Source organism: Myxocyprinus asiaticus, chromosome 9 (genome assembly GCF_019703515.2).
Source record: "Myxocyprinus asiaticus isolate MX2 ecotype Aquarium Trade chromosome 9, UBuf_Myxa_2, whole genome shotgun sequence".
Lineage (NCBI taxonomy): Eukaryota > Metazoa > Chordata > Actinopteri > Cypriniformes > Catostomidae > Myxocyprinus > Myxocyprinus asiaticus.
Window position 1 is genome coordinate 14,880,784 of NC_059352.1, and position 20,929 is coordinate 14,901,712.

General features: G+C 39.5%; 1 protein-coding gene across 6 annotated transcripts in view; it reads right to left on the reverse strand.

Moving 5' to 3' along the window:
• LOC127446569 (calcium-dependent secretion activator 1-like) overlaps nt 1-20,929 on the reverse strand; it is a 165,354-nt gene that overhangs the window by 37,975 nt on the left and 106,450 nt on the right. For all 6 annotated transcript variants that reach the window (XM_051707592.1, XM_051707591.1, XM_051707590.1 and 3 more), the window contains exons 7-15: nt 19,491-19,602; nt 16,593-16,732; nt 14,940-15,006; nt 14,577-14,685; nt 14,164-14,376; nt 8,463-8,599; nt 3,574-3,761; nt 462-563; nt 145-208 (exon numbers count right to left, since the gene is read on the reverse strand). In XM_051707592.1, the coding sequence (XP_051563552.1) occupies nt 145-208; nt 462-563; nt 3,574-3,761; nt 8,463-8,599; nt 14,164-14,376; nt 14,577-14,685; nt 14,940-15,006; nt 16,593-16,732; nt 19,491-19,602 (1,132 nt within the window). The remainder of the gene's footprint in view (nt 1-144; nt 209-461; nt 564-3,573; nt 3,762-8,462; nt 8,600-14,163; nt 14,377-14,576; nt 14,686-14,939; nt 15,007-16,592; nt 16,733-19,490; nt 19,603-20,929) is intronic.

Consider the following 20,929-nt stretch of genomic DNA (forward strand, 5'->3'; position numbering starts at 1 on the left):
AACTTTGTGACTTGAAATTCTGATTCAGGACAGAACAAGAAAATAGAGGCAGGCAGTACAAAAAAGGCCATCAATTGCTTCTCTTTTCTTTCTATTTTTGTTATGTCTTTGACTCTAAATCAGTATTAGCAATGTTGTCATTACCCTTTCCAGCAAAGACAGAGTGGCTTTCAATGCTCCCTCTGGGCGACCAAATGGAAAGCAATACCTACAACAACAAAAAACAGCATAGTGGCAGGAGGAAATTCTTTACAATTATTTTTTTGGGTGTAATGTTGAGAAAACAACACAAAGATGTACACCACTGATTCTCACAGTACCAGTTGTGGTACTGTGTTTGGTCGCTACTTGATGCCCAATGTAAAATGTGGGTCCTAAAGCAAAACCAGTTGAAAACCACTGATATACAATGTTGTCTTTAATTGAAATTTTCTATTAAAGCCTTACATCCATATACTCACCTAAAGTTTGTGATCTGATTTTCCAAAAGAACACGTAATCGTTCTTTGATTTCCTCAAAGCGCTCTTTTTCCTCCACTGTTACGGTGCCGAGACCATCAGGCCTATTTTACAAGCAAAACATGGCATTATTTACATATGGGTTAGAATTCACTTGAAGAACCAAGAAGAAAGTGATAAAGTGATACTGATTTATTTATTAACTTAAAAAAAGCATCCATAAACAACTAATTATGATACTATATTACCTTTTAATGCCCTATATATTCACTAAAAGCAAATCAAACGTCATCAACATTTCAGTATGCCTTCATACTTGTAACAATAAAATACAATAAAATACAGCCCTGTCATGCTGCACAGAGAGTACATCTAACCAGGAGCAATGTCTGGCTTTCTTTAATCAAATACACTGGCTATAAATGTATTTGCACCCAGCAGATGGGACCCTTCTGTGATACACTTGGGGGAAATCTTTTCCAAACCATTTTTAAAATTACAGCTATCGATGTCACAGTACACCACTTGGGCATCATATAATACATTTAATACACACCCAGCTGCAGCACAATAATAAATATACCTTCAACAAGTCAGTTGGAACAGCTTGTAGGTTGTGAACTTAAAGACCCCATGCAATCAAAATGGAGTTTGGGGGATTTTGGTTCATGTCTATTAGCTTTAAAGCCATATAAATGAAAGAGTACTCCTAAAAATTGTCAAAATTTACCTTTAGCACATATACTGTATGCATTTAAAAGTTACAGTCTTTCTCTTCTGGGTAAACAGAAAAAAACGATTATTCATTTTGCATAACGCAGATTTCTGTCCAATCAAAATCCCTCTATAATAAGAATGTCCCTCCCCTTAATACCATTTGCAAATGATAAGCAAGTAGAAAATAATGGCTCATGGCTGTGATATAACAAAAGATTATTGGCTATTTATAAAAAGGGATGAGTCTTTCGATATGTACCGCCCAAACCTCCTGTTTTAATAGGAATCATGTCAACACAGGAATGAAAACTGCATCGACAAGCGATTCCATGGGGTCTTTAAACCAAACATATTATACAAATGCATACAGAAACTACTTTCAAGGCTTAAGCCAAGGCTTAAGTTAACCTGAACCAAGGTCAGAAATTAACTTTTCTATTGGGAAGCAATATTTGGCAGGGGCATTTTTTCCCATTGTAAGGGCAATTTTTTTTCTAACTTTATAAAATGACACTGTGTCATCCTTTTATGTCAAATAATTCAATTGAATCAATGTATTCAATTTGAATAATGACAAAACTAAACTAAACTAATGCAGCAATAATATTATTGTATTATTAATAGTTGTTTAACACAAGGGTTATTTAACATATCCAGATTAACATATTATTTTTATTTTTATTATTATTAATGTTATTATTAAGTAAAATAGAATTTGTTTACATTATATTTTGTAATTTCTCATACATGATTTACTTAAGAAAATATAAAACATCCATCCCTCACGCAATTTTCGATTTCGACAAAAAGATAGCAGCATTAAATGAATAGTTCACCAAAAAGTTTAAATTCTCTTATCATTTAATCACCCTCATGAAATCCCAGTGTGTATGACTCTCTATCTTCTGCATAACACAAACAAAGATTTTTAGAAGAGAATCTCAGTTCTGTAGGTCTGAACAATACAAGTGAATTGTGATCAAAACTTTGAAGCTAAAAAACACACACAAAATCATCGTGAAAGGAATCCATATGACAGTGGTTTAATCTAGGTCTTCTTAAGCGATCTAATCAATTTTGGGTGAGAACAGACCAAAATATAACTCCTTTTACACACTACATCTTGCCCCAATCTTTACGTATGATCATGATTTCAAGCTCGATTACACTTCCTAGTGCTTGATGCATGCACAGAGCGCTAGATGGTGCTTGGAAGTGTAATTGAGCTTGAAATCATGATCGATGATGAGACTGATAATGTTAAGATTTATAGTGAAAAAGGAGTTATGTTTCAGTCTGATCTCACCCAAAACAGGTTGGATCGCTTCAGAATACATGGATTAAACTTTATGCACTTTTTGGAGCTCCAAAGTTTTGGTCACTATTCACTTGCATTGTGTGGACATACAGAGATTTTATTCTAAAAACTTCATTTGTGGATTTTTTCTGCAAAAGAAAGAAAGTCATACACATCTGGGATGGCATGAGGGTGAGTAAATGATGAGAGAATATAACTTAATTTTACCCACTAGAACAGTTTATTTTGAATAAGAGGAGTGAACGGTCATGGCATTTAGCGCAGAAGCATGACACCAAACTCCTTCGGAGCAATATAAGCAGAGTGCCCATCTGTCGATAGTGTGAGGATCAGCAACTGCTGACGGTGAGCTGCAAATAATGTTCAGCGAAAATTCAACTGAAGATTGCAATATATGTATTTGTAACTATTTCAGATGTTATTAATAAAACAACAGAAACTAATTTTGGGGGCGTTTTTTGCCCCCTTTTTTTAAAATTTCGGGGCATTTGTGCACCGAGCCCCCATTAATTCCCAACCCTGACCTTAACCCATTTCACCCTGTACATAAGAAAATGTCCTTGATATGCCCTCTTACCTTGTATTTTCAGGGGCCTGCTGTGTTTTACATTTCCTCTTTTTTTTAGAGTCCTTTCTCCCTCCTGGCTTTGAGCCAGCCCCCTGTAACTCAGACCCCCTCTGACTATAAGGAACATGTAATGAAGTGAGCAACACAATGAGATTTGGTGAATAAAATAACAAAAAGGGAGAATGGAAAGTATAGTGTCTGCAAGAATACTGCTGAGGTTTGGAAAGTGAAAAGAAATGATGATGATTGAGAACAAAAGACACAACAAAATCAAACAAAACTTGGCAAAATTATAAAGAACATTCACAGGAAAAACATTTAAAATAAACGCTAAAGCAAAATAGAGTGCAAAACAGTGTTTATGACTTTTGATGAGACCTTGGTTGATCACCTTCTTTGACCCTGGTTCCAAGATCTGCTACTCTTCCAGAATTTGTACATATAACACCCCAGTAACATTGGGTATCAGTGTGTAGACTGTCAATAGAGCCATGTGATATGTGATGTGTACCTGTTGCCATGAACATGGGAGGCACAAAATGCAAAGCTGTAGTGCAGCAGCGTGGGGTCAATCATGTGCCCTGTGTCTGCCCTCTCCAGCAGGTCACCAAGGTAACAGAGGTGTCTGTGGCATCCTCTCACCCCGTTCCGAGCACAGTACTCATCAAGAACAAACACTTGTCCTGGGCTAAACCATCCCTACAATTCAAACAAAGGGGAATTGTAAGAGTGAGTTCCTTTTATTTCATTTAAACCAGTAATAATTGTTTGTGGATGGTAAAGAGCTTATGTGATTAGTTGAACTTCACATGATTCACACCAAATGAGGTTACTTGGTCAAATTGGCCATGTTCAGAATGGGATACTAACTTACTGTGCAGTATATTTTTCATTTACACACTTTTATCCAAAATAACTTCAGGGTATACATTTTACTGTATTAGTATTTTAGTTCCCTATCTGTCACTCACTCGACGTTGTGTCGATGTATTGACACTAAGGGTCACTCTTGGGAGCCCGAGACACCTCTGGTCTTTGATAAAAGGCCAATGAAAATTGGCGAGTGGTATTTGCATGCCACTCCCCCAGACATACGGGTATAAAAGGAGCTGGCGTGCAACCACTCATTCAGATTTTCTCTTCGGAGCCGAACGGTCGATGTCTACTGAGCTGACTGTTCATTCACCTCTGCTGGATCTGACGGCGCATTTCAGCGGCTTCTCCCTCCTCTGCACTGGTGCAATGCAGAGAACGCCCCTGGGCGCTTCGGCAGAAAAAAGAGAGTATATTTTCCTGAAAAAGTATATTTCTCTAAAAGAGCGGCCAACCCCAGCGGCTCCCCACCTTGGTCCTTCTACCTACGGGTTTGAGGCCAGCGCGGCTAGCACTGGGGGCGATTTGGGGACCCCAATGGGACCGCCGGGTATCCCCCCGCAGACCTCCCATTCCCCAGCACGCATGTCTGCCCTGATCGGGCTTCCGGATGAGTCCACCGGCTCGTCTCACGGCGAGTTCGACCTCTTGTTCGGAGCCCGCGAAATTGATGAGCTCTCGAGCGCAGCATCGGAGAGCGGGCTTGTCCAGTCGGACGCAGAAGCCTCAGCTGGGCTCCCCCCTTTGGGGACGATTGCCCAGTCACAGGCTGATGCGGAGATGATGGACATGCTTTCCTGGGCGGCCACGAGCGTCGGGCTAGAGTGGAACCCTCCGCTCTCCCCTGAACCCTCGTGGCTCGATGATTGGTTCATGGGCTCGCGGTGCCACTCAAAGCAGCCATGCCCCGCTCCAGTGCCTTTCTTCCTGGAAGTGCACGAGGAGCTGACAAAATCGTGGGAGGCACCTTTTACTGCCCGGTCCCGATTTCTCAGTTCCCCCGCCCTCACTACCCTTGATGGCGGGGTGGCCAGGGGCTATATGGCGATTCCCCCGGTGGATAAGGCGCTCATGGTGCACCTATGCCCGCAGAGCATCGCCACCTGGCGTGGACGCCCAAAGCTCCCGTCCAAGCCCTGTAGGTTCACGTCATCCCTGACGGCCAAAGCCTACAGTGCTGATGGACAAGCGCCTCTGCCCTGCACGCCATGGCTCTCCTGCAGGTCCACCAAGCCAAGGAGCTAAAAGAACTGCATGAGGGTAGTTCCGCCTCATATCTGATGCAGAAACTGCACTTGGCGACCAACCTCGCTCTCCGGGTGACGAAGGAGCTGGTAGTAAGACAACCCCGGTGGAGGGCTGGGTGGAAAATCTTTTGTTGTCTGTTCGCTGAGTGGTGTTCTTCCCGACGGGAAGACCCCCAGAGATGCGCAGTTGGATCGGTGCTTTCCTTCCTGCAGGAGAGGTTGGAAGGGCGGCTGTCCCCTTCCACCTTGAAGGTGTACGTTGCTGCTATAGCAGCACACCATGACACAGTGGACGGTAAGTCCTTAGGGAAGCACGACGTGATCATCAGGTTCCTGAGAGGCGCCAGGAGGCTGAACCCCTCCAGACTGCGCCTCGTTCCCGCATGGGACCTCTCTGTAGTTCTTCAAGGTCTACAGAGAGCCCCCTTTGAGCCTTTGCAGTCAGCTGAGCTTAAGGCACTCTCCTTGAAGACTGCCCTCCTGACTGTGCTCACTTCCATCAAGAGGGTAGGAGACCTGCAAGCGTTCTCTGTCAGCGAAACGTGCTTGGAGTTCGGTCCGGGCTACTCTCACGTGATCTTGAGACCCCGACCGGGCTATGTATCCAAGGTTCCCACGACCCCTTTTAGGGACCAGGTGGTGAATCTGCAAGCGCTGCCCCAGGAGGAGGCAGACCCAGCCCTGTCGTTGCTGTGTCCAGTGCATGCTTTACGCATCTATTTGGATCGCACGGAGAGCTTTAGGATCTCTGAGCAGCTCTTTGTCTGCTTTGGTGCACAGCAGAAAGAAAGCGCTGTCTCCAAGCAGAGGATCGCCCACTGGCTCATTGACGCCATAGCTCTGGCATATCACGCCCAGGACATGCCACCCCTGGCCAGGGGTGTAGCGGCCTCCTGGGCCCTGGCCAGGGGTGCCTCTCTAACAGACATTTACAGAGCAGCGGGCTGGGCAACACCCAATACATTTGCGAGGTTCTACAACCTCCGGGTGGAACCGGTTTTGTCCCAGGTAGTGGCACGCAATACAAGCAGATAAGCCTGGGATAGCCGGCCGGGTGTATCGCTTGCACATAGCGCCTTTCACCTCCTCTGAGCTGTAGACGTGCGCCATTAATTCCCAGTAGTGTTCACAAACTATGTTCCCTGGTTGACTTCCTCCGAGCCCTGTGGCAGTCGAGTTTTCGGAGATACTCTCTGCCGGCCCAGTACACATGCTAACTAAGAGCCCTGTTCTGGGGTAGGTGCTCCACATGTGGCGGTTCCCTGTAAGGTAACCCCATGCGATGTATATCTTCCGCTAATTCGTTTCCCTGTTGGCAAACTGCGTCTTCCTTAGGCAGAGCCCCCTCTGCCACAGTCTCCATGTTTGTAGTAACTCAACCCCCGTTGGGTAGGATCTACCATGAGACATCTCCACATGGTCGGCAAGACCATGTGACATATTTTCCACTTAAATATCCCCCCTCTCTGGGCAAGGTGTTGTCTCCTTGGGAGGGACCCCCCCCCCCCACTAGACCTGGTCGGCCCAGTCGGATATTCCCCTTTTTATTTTAGGGAGTGGAAAAAAAGAAGGGGAAAAGAGGCCACAACTGGGCTAGCCTGTCTCTATCTTTTGGGTAGTCGACTTTTCCCAAAGGGCCACTCGACACTATGTTGGGGGAGGTTACGTATCGGCCTGGTGTGCTGGCTATGAGGCACACAGTTGTCTGCCCGTCACACACCGCCAGTTCATGTAACACAGTTCAGTCAGTTGTGGCGTTTTGTATAGGGACCTCTAGTGTCACTACATCGACACAATGTTGAGTGAGTGACAGATAGGGAATGTCATGGTTACTTGCGTAACCTCCGTTCCCTGATGGAGGGAATGAGACGTTGTGTCCCTCCTGCCACAACGCTGAACTACCCGCTGAAATGGCCGGACCTTGTCTCGGCTCCTCAACATAAAACCTGAATGAGTGGTTGCAAGCCAGCTCCTTTTATACCTGTATGTCCAGGGGAGTGGCATGCAAATACCACTCGCCAATTTTCATTGGCCTTTTATCAAAGACCAGAGATGTCTCGGGCTCCCAAGAGTTACCCCTAGTGTCACTACATCGACACAATGTCTCGTTCCCTCCATCAGGGAACAGAGGTTACGCAAGTAACCATGACGTTTTTGGTGTGTTCCTTCCTAAGCTACAAGCTATTCATAACGTAAATTAAACTACATAAAAAAAAGTATTTAGCTAGACTACAAGCTACTTACAAAAAGTAGCTAATGACATTAAAGCTATTTAAAGAAGTTTTTTTCTTTTGATAACAGTCGGCTGATATTATTTAATTCTGCAATCAGTTCCCTAACCCTAACCATTTATTTAATTTATATATTTAATCAGGGTGAAAATTAACAATAGTTTTACTACAGTAACCATAGTTTAACCATGGTATTTGTAGAAAAGCATAGTAAACACAAAATTAAACATGGTTAATACAGTCATGGTTACTAAAATTGAGTAAAAACATGGTTATTTTCATAAGGGTTAAACAAGAGTGACACCATTACTGTAAATTGAACATAAATGTATGCTTAATATACACTAATAAACTAGAAAACACCCTATTTTATATAAGTGACTCAAAATAGGGATAAACAGCAGCAATACACTAAATATGAACCGTCTGAAAGAACCGACTCACTATATAACCAACTTACAGGTCCCAACGCTAAATATAAGGAAATCGTTTATTTCAACCAGTTGATTTACATTCATAAATTATTTGGTTTTCCCATTGCTACATGAGCGAGAGAGAAAGACAGAGAGGACAGTTTGGGTGTGTTTGATTATTCCCTCGGCTCCTTTGCTCTATTCGCAATAGATGGTGAAAAATGTTGCGTTTTGTGTCGCTACAGCGCTACTTGTTGGAAAATGTAGCTCGTAACTGGAAAAGCTACACAATTGTGAAAATAGCTGAACTACTGTCACACTACTGACAAATTTAGTTACATTTGTAGCATCGCTACTTTTAGTTAAGTACTCCCCAACACTGGTTCCCCAGGAATCAAACCCACAATCAATCCCATATTGCTAGCACCATGCTTTACAAGTTGAGCTACAGGAACCCTGTATATACTGTATTTTAGCATCTCACACCCAAACAGCTTAATAAGTTGAATAAGCTTCACATACAATTGTCTATTCTATGTTTGCACCTGGAATGTCCCCTTTTTAGCTGGTAGAAAGATGACAACCCTAGTAGTAGTAGGCTATTCTGAAAACACTACCATAATGTATTTCACTTACCAGACATGCAAAGTTGTCATTTAGCCTGTGGTCCAAAGTGAGCCTCTGCACCATCTCGAACAACGAGGCATGGTCAAAGCTACATGGGTTAGCTGAGATAAACTCATCCATGCCATGCTTCTGTGCCCTGTCAGCATCTATCCAGCCATTCATGGGAGAGGAAGGGAGAAAGGGTGGGTTCAAGGAAGAGGATGTTAGCAAACAGCAAGGGCAATTGTTTTGGCAAATGGATTGTGTTCTCTCACCAAAAAGCCTAGCATGAGTATTCTATGGCAAATCAAGTACATTGTGCTTTCACATTGTCAACTTGCAGCAATCAAGCATATTTCAATCGGACCGACCTACTGTGGCAATGTGAAACTGAATGATACCTCTCAGCTCACATTCAGTCTGGATGTGCATGCATGAGCTGAACTGGACGTGGTCTCTTCCTGCTCTCTTAATTTAAATTTTTGAACGTAAAAACCACCAATGGTTTTGAAGAGGCAGCGGTAATCCGAATGATTTATTAAACATGAATACAATAGATTCTGCCATTCGCAATTGATTATGTCACTCATTTTCAAAGAAAAGATGAATGGCGTGCTTGTAAATAATAGAAGCCGGAAAATCAGGGGGATATGTTAGCTAACCATTTTTTCTACATTATATTTAAGGAACCTTTCTTTCTAAACAAATTTAACACTGCAACAGCAATGACTACCCTAGTCTACCCTCCTTTGTGTACAAGAGTTCTCTTCAAGATTATACTTCATGTGCTTGATGTTCTAAAAGTAGCCCAAAAAAAAAAATCAAAATGGTCTGTGCAATTAATGCAATGCAATTACACTACATGGCCAAAGGTATGTGGTTACCCAAACACCACTCCCATATGTTTGTTGAAAATTTATTTTCAAAACCATGGGTTTTAATAGGGAATTGGTCTTCCCTTTGCTGCTATAACTGATTCCACTCTTCTGGGAAGGTTTTTCAATAGATGTTGGAGCGTGGCTGTGGGAAATTTGCTCCCATTTGTATACAAGAGCATCAGTGAGGACAGGCACTGATGTTGGGTGATGGGTCTGGCTTGCAGTCGCTATTCCAATTCATCCCAAAGGTGTTCAATGGGGTTCAGGACTAGGGTTTGTGTATGCCACACAAAGTCTTCCATAGCAGACTCAGTAAACCATTTAATTGGTGGCATCCTATTTAAAGTCACTGAACTTTTCAGCATAACCCATTCTACAGTAAATGTAATGTCGACAGAGATTGCATGGTTGAATGTTTAATCTGATGCACCTGTTAGTAATGAGTGTAGATGAAATAGCCAAACCAATCAATTAGAATGGGATGTCCACATATTTTTGGTTTATATTTTATATTTGTTGCGGATTTGCTTGTCCTTTGTGTGCAAATATATTTGTTGGAGAAAATGGTAAAAGTAAAGTTAAAAACCCGGAGTTCTTTATCAAAAACTATCCCCCAGATTAATTATTTTATTAACGACAGAATGATAGAATCTAAATTTGTACAGTGATAACCATGCTTGAGTGAGAGAAAATGTGAAGATAGAATATGCACTGTGTTACACCATGGCTGGGCTATGTGTCTAGATAATTATTATGATCTCACACCTTTTTTGAGAAGACAAGGCTAAAATGTTTAATCTGTTGCTAATGTAACAAACAAATAAATACTGTTTTAATCTGCTTAATAAAAGGAACTTGGATCAAGTTATTTTATCTTTTGTGAAGTAGCACATCACTAAAAAACTATAGAGACTTAGATCAAACTAAAAGAGAGGACAAAAAAAAAAGGACAGAGGTACAGGAAAAGACAAGGGAGAGTAGGATTAACTATGAAGAACTAAGTGAGTAAATGAGATAGGGAATAGACAAAGGACAAACTTAATGAGGGAAGAAAAGATGAATATCACAGTAGATGGCAGAGAAGTCCTATAACTACTAAAGAAAAAACAGAAATGAGAAAAAGTGTAATGGATAACAGAACAGACTATATGAGCTATGAACAATGGAATTAAATGAGAGAAATAAGAAAGTTTTCCCTGCTGAACCTCCCCCAGAAAAATTGCTTTAATTACAGGATACAGAATAAATGATCATGCCTTATTAGTTTGCATTTTTACATTTCATAATTATGCAACAATGAAAACACTGTACTTCTACAGTGGAGGACCACAACATTTTGAATTGGCTTATGCACAAAACATTGTGTTACATTCATAAGACTGTGCGCAACGGGATGATAATACTATTTCCTACTGTATTCTAAAACTGTATTGTTTAAGGGAAAGGTTGTTATTTTTAATGGTTATATATGGTATTTAATTGAAATGTCCGTTACATGCAGGAAGGCAGTGAGACACTTCCACTGTGCTTTCCAATTTCATGTGGGAAAAAGGAAAAGGAAAAAAGGAATATTTTCCGCTTGCCTATTCATTAGCACTCTGTATTATTCTCTTAGCATTTGCAAGTTGACAATACTGGAGAACTTTTCAGTGTGTTTGTAGGGTGGCTGAGCACACTGACAAGCAAGCCACCTCAGTGGCATGCTAACAGGCTAGCATTACTGTTCTGATGCAAATACATGGCTTTAGCATGAAGCCAACAGAGGCTAAAAAGTAATTAATTCATTCTCTGGAAAAATGAAGAATAACAAAAAAAAGTAAGAAAATGAACTTGTCTTTCCATCAGCATCTGAATGGATTACATGACATCAAAATGCTCACCTACTCAAGCAGTAAAAGGGCAATCAAAACACAGAGTTGCAAAATGGACTAAATATTTGCAAAAACGTTCTACATTTGGTTTAGAGACTACTTCAAAGAGGCCCATTTTCTGTGAACGGAAGATAATCAGGAGTATTTCTTGGTGAGGAGGGACGGCAGCGTTGACTCCTTCACATTGGCATTCAGAATACTCCCCTTACATATTTGCCAACTCTTCAGAAGCAAGTTCAAATATAGAGAAATTTGTTTAAAGGCAACTGACCCCTAGAGAGTAAAGTCCAAGTACTCAAAAATGCTTCACTTCTTGTTGATTGGTTAGTTATTCATGTTTTGATTATGTCATTTTGGTGCCTAAATAAACCCCAGAATTTTCATTCACATTTTTAGAATGCCACCAAATCCTCGGCAACAAGCCTTAGTTGATGTTTCAGTCAGCCGTTTTAATTGTAACCAATAAAACAAGAATAAGCTTTAGTCTGTGGGGTCTTCTGTGGGGTCTTCTGATGCCAAATATGTTTATATAGAGAAGGCAATTATGCAAATAAATAATAAACCATATTAACTTAGCTAAATGATAAATACAAACAAACTAATTGACATGCAACCTAAACTGGCAAGAATAATGAAGGTTTGTAGTTTCAACCATCCTCAAAAAAGTTACGGAAAAGTAAAATAATCTACTTAGGTCTAAGGCATGAAAAGTGAGATTTGAAAGGAGTAGAAAAAGAACAAGAGAAAAAAGGATAAATAGAGCACGTTGCATTGGTCAGATAATGGTTTTAGGATTATCTGACTGGTGCTAGCTAACAGGTTAGCACTTACCCTTGAGTCCAGCTAGAAGACAGCAGGGTAAGAAGGGACAAACCAGAATAACATAAAGACTAGCAACAAGGCTGAAGGAAAAAGCAGACACGAAAACCCTAACTCCACTACAGTTGCAGGACTAAAGAAGGGTACAAGCAAAGCATGAACGGAGAAAAAACACAACGCAAAATACACCAACCTGTACCAACATGATAGTGCACTCTGAACTGGTGTTGGACAAAAGGGTGGTCAGATAGTGTAGAGAAAAAAAATCACTGGAACAGGTACTAATACTGTACTGGCAAATACACCTACCTTCAGACATTTAGATTTGAAAGCTGGTTAAATGTGTATTTGATGCCAGTATCAGCTACTCTATAATTCTATGAAGGTACTGCATTCAATATAATAAGCTGCAAGGAAATTGCTCAAACAACAAATCCAGTCACCATTTTTAAGCAAAAATTATAAAGTATAAAAAAAAAAAAAAGGCTTTGATCAATAGGCTGTCAGTTCACCGGATATTTCACTGTTTGCAAAAGCAAAAAATAAAAGTAAAAATGAAATAAAAATTAATAATAATAATATTAATATTCAGGTATTCCATTGCTGTTTTAATATTAGCTTTATCATTTCATATTCTTTTTAAATTATTGTGATATATGCACTCTGTATTCCATTGAAGTGCTTAATTTATCTTTAATGCATGTTTTTTTTAAACTAAAAAACTTAATTCAGAACCTTCATAGTATTCTAGAATCTGCAAAAACACACTGCAGCAAAGTTGTGGGGTGTTTGCTTGTGATTGAGTGTGAAGTATGTTCTATATTCCACTACTCTGTGCCATTCAAGACCACCTGGGTTGTGCTAAGGTGGAGGTGAAACATTTACACAGTGTGATAATGTTTCAGAGGGAAGAAGGGCTGTGTTATCGTGACAAAATTGAATGGCATCTGAATTAGGAGGGAATCATCTGACCACAAGAAACTTTCACAAAGAGGACAAATAAATCAATGGAAAAACAACACAGAACCTCTATCCTTAGATTTTGTATCAGTGGTTAAAACTGGTGCTATAAATGGTGGTTATATTGCAATGAACTTTTTATTAACACATGAAGTGTATGAATTCTCAGTAGTTCTGTAACTTACCGCCCCTAAATAGACATTTTGTGCTATAAAACGTTGCTATGGACAGATGCCGAAGAAAGATGCACACCAAAAGACAATGCTCTGAATAGCAGGATCTATTATTATTTTGATACTTTAAAGTTACTAGAAATTAATGTGAAGTACTGGTTTTATATATGGAAATAATTTTTCAAATCTTTGTTTTCAAATCCAAATGTGGGTAAGAATGTTTTTGTGTCCTTATATTGGCAAAATCATTGAAATGTGTGCTTTATCTGTTTATCTGTTAAACTCTTTAACTTTAACTGTTTGTTACATTCCTGAAAGTCTAACTTCTATTCGTATTGAAAAATGTTCAAATTGTGCTTGGGAGTCATTCATTTGAGGTCATGGTAATATCAGACTAAATATGAAAAAAGGTTTTAAAACGTTCACCAAAGTAGAATGGTAGGAAGAATGTTAATTTTCTGAAGAGTGCTTAATGTTTTAACTTTCTGGCCAAAAAACTTTAACAAGTCTAATTGGGAATAAAAACACAACGGAAAGAAACAAAGACAGGGACACTGAAATACCCACTCTGCTCCACTCTACACACTCACCTTTTCCACTACTTGTCATCACTATGACATCATGAGTTACTAAACAGCAAGTAGTGCTTTATTTGTGGAATGGGGACACTTTCTTTTCTCATAGTTCTAATATCAACCTGAATTCATGAATGTATTTTTTTGTGATTGACTGTGAGACTGAAAATTGTTGCTGCGTTTACAGTATCACATGTTGTCAAGGTAACAAGGTCACTGTGCTTGAATGGTTGGGGGAGCATTGGGACTATAACCTAAATAAAAAAGTTGTTGGGTTATAAAAGATGAAGACTATCCAGCTTGGAAATGAATTGCTTAGTTGCCATGTCAGCTAACATCAATTTTTTGCTTTTGAAAAATAATTCCAAAATAGCTATTTAAAGAGTTTACGGGTTAATTTTTTAAAGGAATGTCTTGTCTGATATTGCAGTGAATCACTTGACATGCTTACTTACAGAACTGAGAAATGGGGGCGTCCATCTGTGCTGAAGCTCCGCTCTTAGAATTCAGTTTCTGGACCTGGGTGGGTGGGATGGGTTTGTGTGACTGGCCAGTGGCCCGATACATGGCCTGCACCCATAGGATGCGGTCCTGCTCATCATCACTGGCAAAGATCACAGTGTCGCCCTCCTTCACTGCATTGAAGAAAGCTCGGCCTCCATCTAGACCTGCACACACAAACAGTAAAGACATCTTCAGACATCTTCAGTTTTGATTAATTGACAGTATGCATCAGTCATTTTCTCCATTGCCCATTAAAAAACATCCTTTAATAATACAATTGTGTATATTAAAGGATGCCAGGGATTCTGTTATAGGATAAGGACAATGTGAATAGTTTCATAATCTGTGCATGTGTGAGTATTACCTGGCTGTGGGTCAGTGTAGTCCACAGTATACCCATCCAGCTGCAGCAGCTCCTGAGGTTCTGACTTCTTCTCCCGATAGCTACACATGGCAAAGGTGTACTGACTTACCTTTAACAAAAGAGAAACACACAGAGTATTAAAGTGCTTAAAATCCTACATGCAACCGATTAGTATCTTTTGCCACGTGCACTTTAACCCTTACAATATTTGCATGATTCATCAATGTTTCTTTTGAACTCTAGGGTATCGTCAAGAATGTACTGTACTATGTAAGACCATAATTTATTGTATTCATCAAATTTTTCACTCTCACTTTTAATTTACACAAACTTGAAAAACTGATCAATGGGGACATACAGTACCTGGACCAGAACAAAGAAGCGCTTCTTCCAGCGTTTCCAAACATTTTTGCCAACAGCCCATAAATACCTAAAAGAAAAACCACAGGTTTCATCAATATTTATTCATTAACATCTGTACATCTAAATGACAAAAGAACTACAGATGCTATGTGTGGATGATACTGTTTTAAAATGAGGATGAATGAACAGGCTTAGCTAAGTCTTGATAAGCTAACAATTGTTTTGGGTGTGTAGTAATATGCAATTTCCAGATGAACTGAAGACTTCTTAATCTATACAAAGAAATACAAATTTTGAGGTAAAATTCCAGAGGGAAATCATTATGTCAAAATTGCCATTATGTCTTAATTGGGAGCGCATAATTATTTAGCACACAGAAATATCTCAGTCTATTTGATGGGTACTACATTTGCTGAAACATTTTCTCATAAATAACATGAGGGTAGAGAAACTGTACCACAACTTGCATGAACTTCTGCTACATCCGAATTCACATACTTCTGCAATTTTCTAAGCCATTTTGTAGTGTAAGTAATGCAAGTAGTGTGTTAGAGAGAGAGACATAGAGCTCTATGAGAACCCAGACGATAAGTGTTATACTGAGATTGGCTAACGTGCTAAAGCTAGCAGCCAAACATCACATGCATTTAAAACGTCACTTCCTTTAGCTTTAAAATTGCGAATGCTTTCGTGTAGTAAATAAAACAAAAAACATAAGTGTTCCCATTTAATATGATTGTAGTCTTTGAAAATTAATATTCTAGATGGCCTCATGTATAGTGTTATGCTGTCTTCACGTGCTATCCGAATTATCGTAAATAGAAGTTTCATAATCGGAAGTTGCACATGATAGACCATTCAAGTCGTAATTACGACTGGGAAACTCCGAGTTTCCGAGATGGGAGGAGTCATAAACTTTCAACATGGCAGAGGAGAGTAAGCTTTCTGTAGTGAATGACAGGTTTTATTCATTTATCTAAATACAGCTTATTGTTAATGCTTGCCATTTCGGTGCCATTTATGTATTTTAGTAACCATTTTATGCATGTTGCACAATTTCACACCATGAAAATAGATTGTACTTGACCAAAATTCCATTATTGTCAGCAAGCTAATTGAAAAATATGTATTATGGTTTGACTGGTGTCAAAATAAAAGTTCCTTGGAGTAAAATATTGTTGTTCACTGCATGTAGACCAATAATTTAAGTAGTAAAGACAAATATTGCATGTCTGATGGTAGTTTTTATTTTTATATGCCACATTTCTCATGCTTTAGAAGTTTGTTAAACGTGTGAGGAGGTGTATTCATCAACCTGTTACATGTCCGACATAATTATACAGGCACATTGAACCAAGTTAAAACTTGTTTTGCAGACAGTTAAAAAAGAACCTTTCTCCTCTGTAAACCATGGATATGCATTTATAAAAAGTTTTATTAATATAAACAAAAAATATCACATTCTAAAATGCTTAAAAGATTATTTAAACTGCAGCACAGCCCATATCAACTATTGAAATCTGATGCTCAAAAGAACCCGGAAGCGTGATTGCCTGCGGTGACGTCACAGTAATTTCATCTACAGCAAATCATTTGAGACACACCAATATACTTCACGTTCATCAAATACTCTATAAAAATGGAATCACTTACCCACAAGCCTTCAAGTTCTGAGGCTTGTCCATGCGGACAGCAAGTTTGATCTTCAGATCTTGATCAGGGCAGGCCTTGGTGATGGTCATCTTATGCAGTTCTGCCTGCTTTGGGCTGTTGGGAGTTGGATGAAGGACAACCTAATCATTCAACATGAGAGAACCATAATCATTAGTCCATCTAATCACAACCGATCCGACCAGATTGAGAAACCAAACTATCATGATTTAACATGAAATCCTATAACCAGCATCTGCCCTAGAAACATTTAACACATGCAGCATTCAGTAAAGGGATATACAGGTTGTGTGGGTGTGGGAAAATATCCCTGAGTCTGGGTGTAAGCTGATAATTGCATATTACTTTGCCAGTCAGCGTTTTCAGAGAAATTCTCAACACTCAATTAATTTTGGCTCATGCCTCTGTGTACTGAGAGTTAGACTGTGCTGCTCTTCTCTTGGCACCTTATCAGAGAGGAGTCAGTTTTTCTTTCATTTTCTTCTGTACTTTTTTATTCTGTCTCTTTCTCTCTCTGATGAGTTGGCGTAATCTATTTCTTAGCAGAGTTATAGGCTTAGAGATGCCTGCCTACCTCAGCCTGATGGAGACACATTTATAAAGTGTGAGCCAAGCATCTGGTATCAGTCAAGGTTGAAAAACATCTCTGTGGTAATGGGGCGTGGCCGAGCGACGTCTGTAGAGAGCGAGGCCGGCAGGGTGAGAACGATAAGGATTGACACCTGTGGGAAATTATCTCTAACAGCTGTTTGTGTTTGCAGTGAGAACTGAGAGGGATAAAAGGGGCAGTCCTGACCGCCGGAGGGGAGAGAGAGCTACGCTTCAACCGCCTGAGTGTGTGTGTGCGAGTTTAAGTGTGTGTGCTGAAAAGCCACATTGTTTATTGTAAATAAATGGCTTCATTGAGAAAAGAATATGCAGAGTCCTGCTTCCTCCTTCCAACAGATCCAGTGACTTGTTAAAATCTCATAATCAGAGGACCTCTGAGAACTAACTGGAGGATATCTTTCAAATCTCACATTGTAGCAATAACCACCCACTGTTATAATCTTTAATCCAGCAAAAACAACAAGCTTGTCTAACATACTTTTGCCTGTGTAACTACACAGTACGTGTATATACTATACAGTATATTGTGTCTCTTTGCTAGGACTTGAAAAGACCTGCTTTTTTTACTTTTTTGTAACCATAGGCATCTATCAGTAGGAGAATCTAGAAGAGGGAGAAGTTAAAACATTACATAACCTCAGTCACTCCACAATAACAAATAACAATGCCAAACTGGACATTTTAAATTTATATTAAATTTACATTTATTCACTTGGCAGGTGCTCTTATCTAAGGTATTCAAGGTATACATTTGATCAGTATGTACATTCTCTGGGAATCAAACCTATGACCTTGCTAGTGCCAGTCGGGCTACAGGACCTTTAGCTCAGGAAATTTTAGCAAGCAAATCAAAACCTAAACAATAATGTATTTTCATCATATTTTTCTTTATATAGTGTATAAATGTTTTAGCAAAGAATGTTTCTACAGTTTGCACCACAAATATCTGTTACAGTAATAAAGGATGGTTCACCCCAAACCTTTACTCACTCTCATGTTTTTCAAAACCTGTATCCTCTAATCCAAACATGTTATCTTTCTTCCTTGGAACACTAAAGTTGATGTTAGTCAGAATGTTAACAACTGACAATCTCAGGAACAATTCCCTTTAATTGTATGGAACAAATATGCTATGAAAGTAAAAGGTGACTGAGGCTGACATTCTGCCTAACATCCACTTTTGTGTTCCACAGAAGAAAGAAAGTCATACGGGGTTTGAACCATGTCTTCAAAAGCGATATAATAGGTGTGGGTGAGAAACAGATCAACATTTCAGTCCTTTTTTTGCTATAAATCTCCACTTTCACTTTCAAAATGTGAAAGTGGAGATTTATAGTAAAAAAGGACTTAAATATTGACCTGTTTCTCACCCACACCTATTATATCACTTCTGAAGACATAGATTTAACCACTGGAGTTATATGGATTACTTTTATGCTGCCTTTATGTGATTTTTTTTAATTCTGAAAGGGCTGGTTACCACTCATTTGCATTGTATAGACCAACAGGGCTGAAATATTATTCTAAAAATCTATGTTCTGCATAACAAAGAAAGTCATACACATCTGGGATGGCATGAGGGTGAGTAAATGATGAGAGAATTTTCATCTTTGGGTGAAATATCCCCATAAATAAGAGAAAGCCCCTTTATGGCTGCACAGAGGCTCAATTGAATCATTTACGTATTTGAACTAGTTCTTATACATAAACTGTCCAAACAAACTGATTCACTAAAATTAATTGGAGTTCCCAAAGCTAAATATAAGTGAATTGTTTAGGATAACCAGTTTGTTTACTTATTGTAAATGATTTGGATTTCCTAGAACTATATCTGAAAAAGAGAACACCATTTAGGTAAGCATGTCTGATTCATCAGCTCTATAGCTGTGTTCAGAACACAATGAGAAAAAAATGTGTGTTTTCAGACGCTACACTGCTACTCATTGGAAAAAGTAGCTTGTTACTGGAAAAGTAACTTCCCTATTGTACACTATTGTGAACTTCCCTATTGTACACTATTGTGAAAATAGATGAGCTACCGTCACGCTACTGAAACTTGCAGTAAAGTTAGTAGCACAGAAACTTCTAGTTAGTTACTCCCCAACACTTTTTGGACACTCTTTTGGAACAACATTAGAGTGAGTAAATGATTACCGAATTTTCATTTTGGGTGAACTATCCTTTAGATTTGCAAGGCTTGAGGTGATAAAACAAACTGAAAGAGCAAGATGCCCCAAGCCAATGCACAGAAAAGAAAGGAATGAGTGTTACCCTGCCCAGCTCCTTGTCCTCCAGGGCCAGCACTCCTGTACTCTCAGTAAAGAGCTTCACTTTGACTGCTGGCAGAGGGTGTGTGGTGGTAAAGTCTCCTTGGGTACCCCAACTAAGAACACAGAAATAAACAAAACTCTGGTCATGTTCTTGCCTCTTGGCTATTGTACCTTAAATAACCTTTGTGACCAAGGTAACATACAAAAAATACACACATAGTACAATCATTCACTCTGTATTACTTCATCAGAGCATATTCCTGCTGAGACAGCTCAAAACCCTTGTTAGTGTTATATTATGTTTGATCAGCTAGAAAAACAATCTTCAGAATCCTGCTCAGCTACACTGATGAAATCTTTCACTAACAAATCATTTGATAAGGTCAGAAAATTCCAGTATTGCATTTCAAGTGCATGTAAGACAGACCAGTGGGCAAAGTGTATCGTCTGAAGTTTTATACATAATAAATTCATTCTAAGATATTCTCTGGCAAATACTGGTACGATATTCTCCCACACAAAAGACAAATCTGACATTGGATACATAAATCACTAAATAACCAAAAGAAGACTTCAAAAGTTCACACCTAAACTTACATGCATGCATTAGTAATCCAACATTATTTACTCTTGAAGTACCCATTTATTATTACAGCTTCATTTCTATGCTCTCCTTCTCTGTATACCTTCTTCTTACAGTGCAGCCACACTAATCCATATGCATGTAGGGTAAAGCCATTATAAAGGGAATTTATTGTACCTAGCAGTGTTGTGCTGCTTTACTGTTATGGTGCTGGCTTCAAATTTACATGTGTGGGAGACCGCGGTGAAGCTTAGAGAATGTGTGGGAAAAACTATAACAATGATCAGTTTTGACATTATAAATTATACATTTACACAATCTCAGAACTATGTGATGCAACAGTATAGAAACGTTCACCTAACCAAACACTGATACACTCTCTCTCTCTCATGCACACACACACAGAGTGAGGGGTATAGTTGGCCTAGTAAAGAAGGACACGTGACATGATCTGCTGCCGTGGAAACAGGCTGAATATTTCAGAGACAGCAGACAAATTACTGAAAGGAAAGAGGGGAACAGGAAGTAAGAAAGAGAGCAAGAGCTTGTGCAAAAGGGAAAACTGCTATCTGTGTGGGAATTGTGATTTATCACAGAGAGAAGTGACAAATTTAGACTTGAAAGATGGGTGAGCACAATCGCCAATCTGCTTGGTAACCACCAGAGAGCGATACACATATCATAACGACTGGGCGCCAGAGAATTGATTGAGAGCACAAGCAAGCCCCCTCTGAAAAAACTCACAATTAATATCTGGCAAATATTTGCCTCAAAGCTCATTTGTATGTGAAAATGAGTTTTCAGCAAATTTGTGGTCATATAGGTGTGCTGTGCACCATTCATAGTTCCTTTTATAT